We start from the raw sequence: 14,031 nt of genomic DNA, 5'->3' as shown, positions 1-14,031 counted from the left end.
TGTCATTTAAAGCTCGTGTTTCCTTATTAATTTTCTGTCTGGATGATCTGTCCATTGGTGTAAGTGAGGTGTTAAAGTCCTCCACTATTATTGTGTTACTGTCAATTTTCTCTTTTATAGCTGTTAGCTGGTGCTTTATGTATTGAGGTGCTCCTATGTTGGGTGCATATATATTTATAATGTTATATCATCTTCTTGGCTTGATCCCTTGATCATTATGTAGTATCCTTCCTTTTCTCTTGTAACATTCTTTATTTTAAAGTCTATTTTATCTGATATGAGTATTGCTGCTCCAGCTTTCTTTTGATTTCCTTTTGCATGGAATATCTTTTTCCATCCCCTCACTTTCAGTCTGTATGTGTCCCTAGGTCTGAAGTGGGTCTCTTGTAGACAGCATATATATGGGTCTTGTTTTTGTATCCATTCAGCAAGCCTGTGTCTTTTGGTTGGAGCATTTAATCCATTCACGTTTAAGGTAATTATCAACATGTATGTTCCTATGACCATTTTCTTAATTGTTTTGTGTTTGTTTTTGTAGGTCCTTTTCTTCTCATGTGTTTCACACTTAGAGAAGTTCCTTTAGCATTTGTTGTAGAGCTGGTTTGGCGGTGCTGAATTCTCTTAGCTTTTGCCTGTCTGTAAAGCTTTTGATTTCTCCATCGAATCTAAATGAGATCCTTGCTGGTTAGAGTAATCTTAGTTGTAGGTTTTCCCTTTCATCACTTTAAATATGTCATGCCACTCCCTTCTGGCTTGTAGAGTTTCTTCTGAGAAATCAGCTGTTAACCTTATGGGAGTTCCCTTATATGTTATTTGTCATTTTTCCCTTGCTGCTTTCAATAATTTTTCTTTGTCTTTAATTTTTGCCAATTTAATTACTATGTCTCTCTGTGTGTTTCTCCTTGGGTTTATCCTCTATGGGATTCTCTGTGCTTCCTGGACTTGGGTGGCTATTTCCTTTCCCATGTTAGGGAAGTTTTTGACTATAATCTCTTCAAATATTTTCTCTGGTCCTTCCTCTCTCTCTTCTTCTGGGACCCCTATAATGCGAATGTTGTTGTGTTTAATGTTGTCCCAGAGGTCTCTTAGGCTGTCTTCATTTCATTCTTTTTTCTTTATTCTGTTCCACAGCAGTGAATTCCACCATTCTTTCTTCCAGGTCTCTTATCTGTCCTTCTGCCTCTGTTTTTCTGCTATTGACTCCTTGTAGTGTAGTTTTCATTTCAGTTATTGTATTGTTCATCTCTGTTTGTTTGTTCTTTAATTCTTCTAGGTGTTTGTTAAACATTTCTTGCATCTTCTCGATCTTTTTTCTCCATCTCCATTCTTTTTCCGAGGTTCTGGTTCATCTTCACTATCATTATTCTGAATTCTTTTACTGGAAGGTTGCCTATCTCCACTTCATTTAGTTGTTTTTCTGGGGTTTTATCTTGTTCCTTCATGTGGTACATAGCTGTCTGCCTTTTCATCTTGTCTATCTTTCTGTGAATGTGGTTTTTGTTCCACAGGCTGCAGGACTGTAGTTCTTCTTGCTTCTGCTCTCTGCCCTCTGGTGGATGAGGCTATCTAAGAGGCTTGTGCAACTTTCCTGATGGAGAGGGACTGGTGTTGGGTAGAGCTGACTGTTGCTCTGGTGGGCAGAGCTCAGTAAAACTTTAATCCACTTGACTGCTGATGGGTGGGGCTGTGTTCTCTCCCTGTTGGTTGTTTGGCCTGAGGCAACCCAACACTGGAGACTACCTGGGCTCTTTGGTGGGGCTAATGGCAGTCTCTGGGAGGGCTCACACCAAGGAGTGCTTCCCAGAACTTATGCTGCCAGTTTCCTTGTCCCCATGGTGAGCCACAGCCACACGCTGCCTCTGCAGGAGACCCTCCAACACTAGCACGTAGGTCTGGTTCAGTCTCCCCTGGGGTCACTGCTCCTTCCCCTGGGTCCCAATGCGCACACTACTTTGTGTGTGCCCTCCAAGAGTGGAGTCTCTGTTTCCCCCATTTCTGTCGAAGTCCTGCAATCAAATCCCAGTAGCCTTCAAAGTCTGTTTCTCTCGGAATTCCTCCTCCTGTTGCTGGACCCCCAGGTTGGGAAGCCTGACATGGGGGTCAGAACCTTTACTCCAGTGGGTGGATTTCTGTGGTATAAGTGTTCTCCAGTCTGTGAGTCACCCACCCAGCAGTTACGGGATTGATTTTATTGTGATTGCGCCCCTCCTACCATCTCATTGTGGTTTCTCCTTTGTCTTCGGATGTGGGGTGTCTTTTTTGGTGAGTTCCAGTGTCTTCCTGTCGATGACTGTCCAGCAGCTAGTTGTGATTCTGGTGTTCTCATGAGAGAGAGTGAGAACACGTCCTTCTACTCTGTCATCTTGGTTTAGGGCCCTCCATAAGGAGAATCTTGCTAAGAGAAATGAGGAAGGAAGTTAAAGGTATAAAGGCATAAAAGCATGAAAGTATTGGGAAATCATTAGAGAACAAAGTGTGAGAAAGGGAATGATGAGTACAGATGAGGGTGGGTAGCTTAGTAAGCAAGAATCAGAGAATCAAGGCTTTGCAGATCATGATAGAACTTTGCTTTTTATATGGAAGATGAAATGAAAGCCACTGAAGAATTTTGATCAGAGGAATAACATTTATTAGTGTTCACTGTGTGCTAGGATCTTGCCACCATTATTTCATGCAGTGTCCATAACCAGTCTTATAGATACTGTTAATCACACTTATTTTGTAGATGAGGAAACTGAGGTGCAGAAGGTTAAAGAAACAGATTGCATCTCTACAGACTTTCAGAACCAGGTTTCAGTACAGCAATTTGATACCATAGGTGACTCTCTTACATCTTTTGCTATACTGCCTTTAACTTTGATAGACATATTACATAGACTAGAAAGACAGAGAGGCGGAAGAGAAGATTAGAGTGAGGGAGATCCCTAAGAATGGCACAAAAACAAGGCCAGACACTAGAAACACTTACTGTGGAAAATGAGTGGGGCCTGGATTGATTGGCTGTCAGTGAAATAAAAAGGAAGGGAGGAAATTAGGACAACGTTCAAGTTCCGAGTTGGCAACTGTGTGGAGAGTGGTCCATTTTACAGCAACGGGGAGTGCAGGTGGGGGAGCAGATTAAAGGGATAGTAGAGGCAAGGAATGATTCTTTCTATCCAGGACTCTTGCAGATGGAGGTGCCTGTGGAAATCCAGTCGGGTGTCTTGAAAAGGCATTATGTGAGGACTGGAGCACAGAAGGTGTTTGGCGTAGTAGTGAAGAGAGCACTTAGAGTTAAATCCAGACCCCTAACCATGACTACAGTTAACTATTTAAAGTGATGAAGTGGAAATAGGGGACTAGTATTACCAACTCTTGCTTTTACTGTTGGCAAAGCACTTAATGTCTTTTTCTGCACAACAGTGTGGCTGAGGGGGCAGGCAGGTAGAACAGACATTTGACAGGTACCTTTGGGGCTTCTCTTTATATTTTCTTAAAAACTATGCTCTGTATTTATTGTGTAAATCGTATCAGCAGGTAATCTGGAAATTTACATAATTGACCACAAGGGGGAGAACTCTAATTCTACATTAAGTCACTTACTAACAACATGAAATATTCTAAAAGTACTTGCTATATTCAGTTGTTGTTAAGCTGTCCCATTTCCACTTCCTCATGGAAGCTGGGGGAATTCTGTGCTAGAGATAGGTTTCACTGAATTGAAATGCTGTTTTGTCGTGCTAAAGTTATGATAAAGTCACTAAATGTAAGAATCTGTTTGTACTAAGCAATGATTCTCCAGGAAGGAATTCAGATGCTTCTTTAATTAAAATGAAGACAGTAGGGCTTCCCTGGTGGCTTGAGAGTCCACCTGCCGATGCAGGGGACACGGGTTCGTGCCCCGGTCCGGGAAGATCCCACATGCCGTGGAGCGGCTGGGCCTGTGAGCCATGGCCGCTGAGCCTGCGCGTCCAGAGCCTGTGCTCCGCAACGGGAGAGGCCACAGCAGTGAGAGTCCCGCGTGCCGCAAAAAAAAAAAAAAAAAAGAAAAAAAAAAAGAATGAAGACAGTACAAATTTTAAAATTCACCCCAGGAGGGTTTTTCCCTCCAAATAACATTATTTCAGTTGTCCTTCAAGAAAACTATAACCTTCCTGGAAGTCCTTGGTTACACTGAAACAAGAACAAGATTGTCAGCATGTCAGTCTATTGTAGAAGATATCAGTATCAAAACAAAAGGATGGGAATGGTGCTGGCCATGCCACTTAAAGGTCGTATGTTCCTCAGATATATATGAGTATATGTTATATAGTCATTGTTATATGAACAGTGAATGTTGTATGTTCAGTGTTTAAATGCTCATTTTCTATTTGATTTAACTTCTGTGCTCTGGTTTTATGTAAAATTTCATTGTAAGAAAACTATAACCCTCATTGGGGTGAGAATTACCTTTTGAGGCTTCCTAACGCTTGAGTCACATTTTTGGACTTCATCAAATTAAATTACATTTGTCAGGTATGAATATAGTATTTCTGCATTTTATCTGTATACCGAAACAGACACAGCTAATTGAGTGTTGTCCCCTTTAAAGATGTGATATTGGTAAGCTCTGTAGGACTCTTAATAACACAACTGTTACTGGAAACATATCTGTATTTCCCCTTAGAGGCAGTGTCACACTCTTTTAATATGTTCAGTGACAGCAGATCTTCCTTGGAGAGTGAGTATAATGTTTAAAAATAAACCTTTCTATGAATGAAGTTTGAATATTAAGGTCACCAATCAAATTGCAATATATATTATTTGGGGTTCAGAAAACTAGATGTAACTAAAATATTTTAACTCCCTTTGATTTATAAACCTCCTTAATTTATCTGCCATTAATGAGTCACAAAATGTTTTTAGCAATGATGCTGTCACTGAAATAAATATAAACTCTCCTAAGGTGACTACTTGCATTTGAATAAACTCATTCTAGAGTGTCATTTAAATAAATAAATAAATAAATAAGTAGTTTATTTATGCTTACTTTGTGCTTATTTTCCAATTATTTGCACAATTCATGCTTCAGGAATCCTTTAAATGTAAAGTAACAGTCTACTAAGTAAATCAGTGTTTTCATTTAGATATTTTCTATAACTTCTTCCAAACGTGACTGAGGTTTTTTTATGTTTTTTTTTTCTTTGGCCAATGAATTAATTTTCTATCAGTATTTCTCACACCAGAAAGTATTATAGACCAATAGAAGTTCTATGCTAGGCAGTGTGTAGGACACACGTCTTACTTCTGCTTGTATATCCAGTGACTACCACAGTGCTTGGTGCCCTGGTAAATATTTACTGGTAGATATTTAGAAAATATTAGTTGCATAGATGAATGAATAAATAAATGATATGTACATATATCAATAAAATGTACATACAAAATTATTCTTGTTATATATTAGTGTTCCAGACTGCTGCATGAACATTCACCCAAAACTTAGTAGCTTGAATCAACAACAATAATTTTTGCTGTTCACAGATCTGCAGTTTAGGCAGGGTTCAGTGGGAGCAGCTCATCTGTACTCTACTCCTCCACATGGTGTCAGTTGGTCTGGCTTGAAATCCAGGGTTGGCTGGGAGGCTAGAGCCTGGAGTCACCTGAAGGTTCACTCAGTCACATGTCCAGTGGTGATGCTGGCTGTTGCCTGGGAGTTCGGCTGGGGGTGTCATCTGGAAACCTGCTTGGATTGCTCATAGCATATTGTCTAGGTTCCATTCAAGTGATCAAGGCAAAGTGCAAGGCATTTTTATGACCTTGGAGGTCACATTGGATCACTTCTGTTGCAGTGTTCATCTAGGCAGTCACAAAGAAAAGTCTGCCTGATTTCAAGGGGAGGGTATTTAGAACCCACCATGCGATGGGAGGTGTGTTGAGGTCACGTTGTAAGAAGAGCGTGTGGGATGGGATACACTGCAGTGGCCATTTTTGGAGAATATACTGTGCCGTACTTTTATATACTCAAATATGTAGTTTTACTTGTAAACTACTTCTGTTCATTTTAACTTTAGAAAATATTGTTCCTAAACAAAATTTACCCCATTAAATGGATTCCATCTGGTCCAATAAACATTTTTGGTTCATTTTCTCCTTCCTGCTTTTGCTCGTCTCTGTTCTCTTAAATATGCTCATCTGCCCTCCCAAACCTCTTCCTTACATACATTCAAAGACTGACTGAGGCTTACTCTCTGTCTCTTTCTTTTTTCCTTCCTTCCTTCTTTCCTTTCTTTCTATTTATTTCCTCCTCGTCTTCTTTTTTTTTTTTTGGTGGCCTGGAAAGCATTAACTCAACTCCACTCACTTTGTCACTAAACATTTACTATCAATGGGTGCCTTTTCAGTTCAAAGAGTAAATAGCACATTGCTGAATATGAGGCGTTTGATATTTATCAAACTGATAAAATGTTTGTAAATTATATACTCTTTCTTAATTGGAAGAATTTTAATTTTCTCTAAAATATCCTTTATGTTACTAAATTTAAATGAATGGAACTTCAAGTCAGCTTAAAGTGAAAAATGTCATTCTTTTTCTAAAACTATATTACTAAATTAAAAAATAGTAATGGTCTTTCCTGAAATTTGATTCTAATATGGAACAAATTATGGTATTATCTACATATGACAAATTTGAGGTACATACTGAGATGGTTCCCCCCCCAAAGAGACTGAAAATCAAATAAGCAATGAGAAATGAAGTTAAAATGATATAACAGTATTTCTTCTATTCATTCCAAAGTTGATTTCATAGGATATTGAAGCAATTTTGGATAAATATCATTGAAGTAGTAAAACATTAATGTTGCTTAATTGCTTGAACAAACTAGAAAAATTTAAATAGTGCGAAAAAAGCATTAATCTTGGGTAAAGGAAGGGAGACACCAACTTGAAATAGGTCATATAGAAATTGCATATAATTAATTGCTTTCTAGGAATTAAATTGAAGAAATAACCAATTTGTTTATCTTACATAGACTCATTTAGAAGTATGTTTCCCAAGTGAGGAGGGATCATGTCTTCTCTGGACCCTGACATATCCCTGTCATTTGGCAAGTGTCTGTCCTGTGAAGGGTGCTCAATAAATGACTTTGCATGAAATAATACAATTACAATGCTTTCTGACAGTGTATTTTCTAGTCATTTCAAAAAGCTATTGTGTTCTTTAGCTTTATAATGTCCTCAGTATTCTTGATTATATCATCCAGAATATGTGAGCCTTGGTACTACTTTCAAATTTTAGGTTTTGTTTTCTGATTTCAGCGACCATACATAGCGAGATTACTCCCTTACTTTGTTCTTACAGTCTTTTCTGCATATTGCGACTATAATAATGATCATATCATACATCATATCATGCATCATATTTACTTTTACACATATTTGCCTCCAAGCTTAGGCTGCAAGCAACTCAAGCATTGTATATTTCCCCAAAATTTTGTACTCTCAGAACATAATACTGCGTGGTGACAGCTGCTCATTGATGGTTGAAAGAATGAATGAGAATCTGAATCACGTGTTTGTCCTTTTTCATCTCTACTTTTCATTAAAAATTAAGTTATTTCATCAAAATGATGTTAACCTTGAGAACTTATTATGACCTTATTAAACCCCTTCATTATTGAAAATAATGTGTTGATCTTAATATTAGACCAGATAAATTTTCAAGTTTAACTCAACATACTCTGTAAAGATTAGTCTATTACCTTTGTGTAGATTGCTGTGTTGTTTCTTTCCTTTTTTAAAGAGAAAAGTAACTTTAGAAATATTTACCTTTTATTTAAGTAGCATACATTCCTTAAGAGATTTGACTACACTGACCACATCATCTCTCTTCATCCTAGAAGCTGGAAGGAGTGGGCCATACCACCTCAGAATCCAAGGTGACATGTATGGGTTTATTATACATGTTTATGAAAGTTTCTGGATCCATTAATTCTGCAGAATTGCATATGTACTTTATTATTTGTTCTGGAAGGAGTAATTCAGGTGCAACTTGGTGCAAATTATCGCCTGGTCCTTTAGTGCCCACTTTCACAGTCTTAAAAAGATGGAGTACTAGTTTATGGGTTTGGATGAGAAATTCTGTCATGACCTCTTGTAGGGACAGTGACTGTGTCACATCATCAAGATACATAACTGGCGCTTTTATTACTGAAACATGCCATTGCATAAAGAGCCTTGTTGGTATATTGTGTACTGTGACTATAATTTTCATTCCTTGGATAAAAAAATCTGTTTCATCCTTTTCATGGCTAAGATAATCCAAAAGAATTTGGTAAAGAGTACCATTGGAGGACTCCAGGATATGCACAATGGAATTAGGATATATGAGCAATAATCCTGTCACTGCTTCTCCTGGGTGATGTTTCAAAATTGACTGAAACAATTGTTCATAGTATTCAGCAATATCTTTTTTTTCTATGTTTGCTGTTACCCTGGCCACTAGGAACATCCTATGAAGAAGGAATTTCTTTAGTTGTAGTTTTTGCTTTTCTTCCTGAAAATGCAAGTAATTACTACGTGGAACTTGTGGCATTAGAAGACATTCCAGTGGAAAATTCTTTTTGTTGGTCTTTCGGGTACGGGCTGAGAAGGACATGATGAGTCCTATTTATTCTTCTAGATGATTCCAGTTTTTAGCTTATTACAGTATTTACATTATTAGGCTACCTCTTCAGTGATGAACTCTGTTTCTTCAGGAAAAAAAAAAAGTTTACTCAGTTGATCAAATGCTTTCCAGTGTTATCAATAAACAATGTCTTTGAAATTAAAGAGAATGTTGAAACAAGAATCAATTTATAGAGTTTTGTTTTAAAGTTTACAATGAAATAACTAACACTCACATCCTAGGGAAAAAAACTCTTCAGTAAACTGGGGGGTAGGGAGGAGATAGAACTTACTCTAGAATAAGTTTGTTATGTTGTTGTTTACATTATTATTTTCTTTTTTGATTGATAGGATTTTTTTTTCTCAGTGCCCATCCTTGAATCATACACACGCCAACACACACACAAAGAGGAATGTATCTGCTGATACTCACTGACAGTAGCATTGATATTACATTAAAATGTCTTTTCATTTATGTAATGATGAATGCAGATTGTCCTTATTTGGTCAAATTTTTCTTAAAATGGTATTTTTATGATAATTCCCCAATTTCTTTTATAAATTTAACTAGTCAATAAATTTTTTAAAAATCTGGGGCTCTCTTAACTACTAATTGACTTATTTTACCTTTACTCAGTACTCTAAAAGTTAATAGTATTGCTTGGATAATTACAGTAAACTTTTGAAGTAACTAGTTTTGGTTCTTTTTTATTTAACTCCTATCAGTAAACCTCAGAAATGGCTCTTTTTTCTTTCTTTCCTTTTTTTTGGGGGGGGGGGTTGTTGCTGTAGGGGTCAGATGAAAAATTCTGTTACTTTTTTTTTTTTTTTTCCGGTACGCGGGCCTCTCACTGTTGTGGTCTCTCCCGTTAAGGAGCAACAGGTTCCGGACACACAGGCTCAGCGTCCATGGCTCACGGGCCTAGCCGCTCCACGGCATGTGGGATCTTCCCACATGTTAAGTTGCAGGTCAACTTAACATTTCTTTCTTTCTTCAAGTGCTTCTTCCTTTTACCTGTCCTCGAGGTCCTGCTTGTCCTCCATCATCACTCTTCCAACTGCCAGTGTCTTGGGTGCTCTCAGCTGTCCCGTATTCTATTCTGGTTTCCATAGTGCCCGGGGAAATCAGAATGTCGGTGCTGTTAAAGGGCCAGAGTGCACTGGCAACTCTGATAAATGGTGGACCTGGATATCTTCCTAGACATATTCTTTTCTTTGTTCTTTTCGTCCACAATTTATAGAAGAGGAAACCAAAGCATGGATTAGTTATGTACCTTGCACACAATTCACATGTGCTCTCGACAACCTCCCTGTCTACTGAGGGTAAAGAGGTATTTATGCACTAATTAAAGATTATAAGAACACATACCAGATTCTGTGTAATGGTGACCGTTATAAGAACGTTCTTCTATAGGGTTTGGTTTTCTTAATTTAATGTAAATTTAAGTTACTTTTTATCTTTTATTTTTAAATTAATTTATCTTTTTGGCCGCACCACACGGAATGTGGGATCATAGTTCCCTGACCAGGATGAACCTGCACCCCTTTCATTGGAAGCGCTAAGTATTAACCACTGGACCACCAGGGAAGTCCCTTAAGTTACTTTTTAGAATAAAAATTAACAATATATCTTAAAATTGCATTCACATGAGCTCTAAACCACAATTTTAAAACAAGGTTAGAAAACACCCTATTCAATTAAAAAAATTAAACCTTAGAGTATGTTTCCTCCTCCCCCCAAAGGTTGGTGTTATCCAAACTAATGATCTGGTTTTAATAATATGCAGGGATAAATTGTCCCAGAAAGTGGAGGCTAAGAGGTGATTTGATATTCCTTAATTGTGTGGTACATAAAAATTGGCTATAATTCCTCACTGTGGTTCACTTCGTCACCCCCTGATACAATACAGTCTTTCCCAGGGTGCACAGAAACTTATCATTGCCCAGGGTAGAGATCGTTCTTACCCTCATTCCTACTGCTTTACAGAATGTAATTATGTTGACAGCTTCCTTTATAGCCATCTCCACTCCTTTGGTTTCTATGAGTCTGTACTTTTCTGAATTTCTCCCCAAATCTTGATTTGTGGTCAAGTCCAGTTCCTTCTCACACCCACCTCTGGGCAACGCTGAGGCTCTGTAATCATCACACAGCTCCTCTGAGTCACTTTATCTCCTTGACCAATTTGCTTAGCACCACCTGTGTTTCTGTTTTGTGAGGTCAGGTGGGTGGTCCTTGATACCATGCTTCTCTACAGATAGAATGATTGACATTGCTGATTGACCATGGAGTCTTTCCTGCTGAGTCCAGCTGTAGACTTGGACTGCTTCTCAGTCTAAGGCTCAAGACAGATACAACTGATTTGCTGGGATTGAGAAAAAAGAAAAAAAACTGAGTTCCCATTCCAGTATTTTTTTTCTGTACAGAAGACTCCCAACTTGTAATCTTATTTACAACTCTTCTCCTTGGATGTACCTCTACCCTTTCAAATTAAAAAATGCCAACATTGTAACTGTTGTTTTCTTTATATTTTCCTTTACAAATATCCCAATTTGTGACTCACTTCACATTTTTCTCTCTCTAGGCCAACATCCTTGGTCTTGTCTTTTCATGTTTCCTAAAAGTTACCTCCCAACTTTATTCTGTTGCTAAGTCCTTTTACTCACTTTGAAATGTATCTTGATTACCACTGCCTCCTTCATAATCCTAGCTCTTTATTTAGATTATAGTAGGAGTCTTCTACCCTCAATGTTTTCTCGTCTTTTCCACCTCACCTATTCAGCCAAGAGTATGAAACTGTAAGACCTTATGATACGTCTGCTTCATAAACTTCAGAAGATACTGATTTTACGAAGTCTTTCTTGTTTATTTCCCTTCCATAGAATTCTGGGAGAGGGAGCTTCTGCCTTTACCAGGTCCAGAGTGATTTCTGGCACTTACTTCCAATCCACAATTATGGATTATAACAGAGAAAATGGGGACATGCAACTGCAGGGTTTATTACTTAACACTGGCATTGATCAATGTCAGTGGGAGAATTTATAGGGCAATGCTACCCAGAAGCTCCTTTAGAACACACAAACTTAAATTAACCTTTTATACATAGTTAAGGTTCTTCCTCTTCATGACACCATTCTTAACTAAAGCACAACTGTTCTACTTTTTTTGCCCCTATGAAAAGGAGCTCAGTTGTGATTTTTCTCCCCATGTGTGCTTTGTGTTTTCCTTTTCTTTCATATATCTTGGTTCTTCCAATATAAACCTGATAGAAAAATGATAATCTTTCATCATTATAATTTCCCATGTAAACCACATTAAATATCACTAAACCATCCCTTCTTCAATAGAGTGATAATCTCTTCTTTGGTGTTGGCTTAAAACATATAAGAAACTGATGTTGACAATTTTGTATGGTTCAACCTAAAACATTTAGAAACAACGAATTTTACCACCATAGATAATAGTTTGGTCTACATTTTCCCAGTGTATTTTTCCATTTCTTGATGCATTTTTAATTACTGGGGGGTTTCTTCCAAATTTTAGTTTCACTGTCACATGGCGATCTGAAACATTTAAAGGCAGCTAACCTTGTTTCCTTGCCTTTCATCAGTCGTATTTTTAAGTGTCAAGAGAAAAGTTTTGGGCAGATAGGAATAGAAAAAACACAGTCTGGTCTGTTTTTGATTGATTGGTATATGTAATTATAATTGTAGACTCTCCTTTTAATGGACACTTAGCATTTGAGTTTCCAGATGCCACAGTCCTTGTGTTTCATCTATTAAGGGTCAGCTATTTGCCGTCATGTGGTGACTCAAGCGGAAGAACTCTTCTATCTATCCAATGGGATGAAAAGACTTCAGTGTTTCTCCTTCCAGAGAGATCTGTTTCGAGTAGATACCCAAGTTCAAACAACTAACAAGTGGCAGAACCTGAACTAACATTTATTATACTGAGGAGTCCTCTTCCAATTATTCTATCTATCCATCATTGTTATCCAACTTATCTCACATAAACACACAACATATATTTGTATTTCCGTTCAAGCAGTGCACCTTAATATTCGCTGTATACTTTACACTCTGGTTTTATTATCTGGAGCCAAATGTTTCTGAAAAAACAATCTCCCAGTGTCCTTTTGTCTTTGTAAGGCAGAAGGAACAGATTAAATACCATTAATTGATTATTTACCATGCATCTTCTACTAGATGTTTTTACACTTATTAATCTTTACAACAAGCCTATAAGGTAGATAGAAATTTTGCCAACAATTTATAATAGAGGAAACTAAAGTTTTTGGGGTACATTGCACACAATTCAAAAATGCTCTCAACAAACTCCCTACTCTGTCTACTGAGGGTAAGGAGAAGATGAATTGTTCCCTCTGTCTATTCATGATCACAGGGTCATTCTTTGCTCCTCTATGACATGACAATTCTTCTGGAAATGGAGGATAGCATATGGTTTGGAGAAAGTAAATTGAAAGGAAAATTCCCACATTATGCCTGTGATCCAATAAAATTGATGTACTGTCTTTAACTTCCCATTCATTTCAGATTTATCTACACCTTTGATATGCCAGGTAATATCATAGGCATTGTAAGAAACACAAACATGAAAAACACCTGGTCCCTAATTTTAGGAGTTTAGAGTCCAGTAGGAGTGTGAGATGTCCATGAAAAAACAATAAATACCACGCAAATGTTGCTCAGTGCTTTAGAAACACTGAGGTAGAAAGGGTGGCTGGGATTTCTTAGAAACTTTAATGAGAGAGTTCATATTTCGGCACGGCCTTCAGGGAAACAGATTTGGGGAGTGGCTTTGTGAATGTTTCTTAAATTCATTACTTTAGAATGTCAGGATGTGCATTAACAGAACTTGATTTCTACCTGGAATATCAGATCCCACTCTAACCTTTCACTTGTCCTCGTGTACTAGAAAAACAGAAAACTCTAAATCCCGTCCGCTATCTTTCTTTGTGTTTTGACATATCTAAATAATTAGTGTAAGAGAATTAATGGTCTAAATAAATGGCTAATAACTTGGGTAGAACTTTTCACTAAGCGTATACATAAACTATTTTTTCTATTATTTTTTAATTGAAGTATAGTTGATTTATAATAGTTCAGTTACACATAAACTATTACGTAGACAACATATACTTGATTTAGCAGAGCAAACCAGAGTGAGCTTCATTACCAAATCACTAGATATTTTAAGACTTATAAAAAAAGAAAACTAGATTACCTTCTCCAGCATTGCTTCTTTTTGCCAAAGCATTGTGGATCAGTGTTTGGTAATTATTTATCAAGGAGAATGCAGGCTAGAAATGCTTTGTTATTTAGCATAAACATTTAACATATGTCTACTCTTTGTAGAAAAATATGCCAGACACTGTGGAGACCTTCTTG

The 14,031-nt window shown here is 37.4% G+C and overlaps 2 protein-coding genes across 2 annotated transcripts in view; one reads left to right on the top strand and one right to left on the bottom strand.

Moving 5' to 3' along the window:
* The window catches only part of ZNF804B (zinc finger protein 804B), a gene marked incomplete at both ends in the record, with an annotated part of 502,854 nt that overhangs the window by 32,343 nt on the left and 456,480 nt on the right, over nucleotides 1–14,031 (top strand). The gene's annotated exons all lie outside the window — the stretch shown is intronic.
* TEX47 (testis expressed 47) lies at nucleotides 7,856–8,617 on the bottom strand (the record flags this gene model as incomplete). Its single annotated transcript, XM_082845948.1, has 1 exon — nucleotides 7,856–8,617. One exon carries the CDS (start codon nucleotides 8,615–8,617, stop codon nucleotides 7,856–7,858), a length of 762 nt encoding a protein of 253 aa, XP_082702074.1.

This window comes from Leucopleurus acutus (assembly GCF_964270905.1).
Source record: "Leucopleurus acutus genome assembly, chromosome: 9".
In the NCBI taxonomy this organism is placed as follows: domain Eukaryota; kingdom Metazoa; phylum Chordata; class Mammalia; order Artiodactyla; family Delphinidae; genus Leucopleurus; species Leucopleurus acutus.
This window is presented reverse-complemented; position numbering and strand designations above follow the sequence as displayed.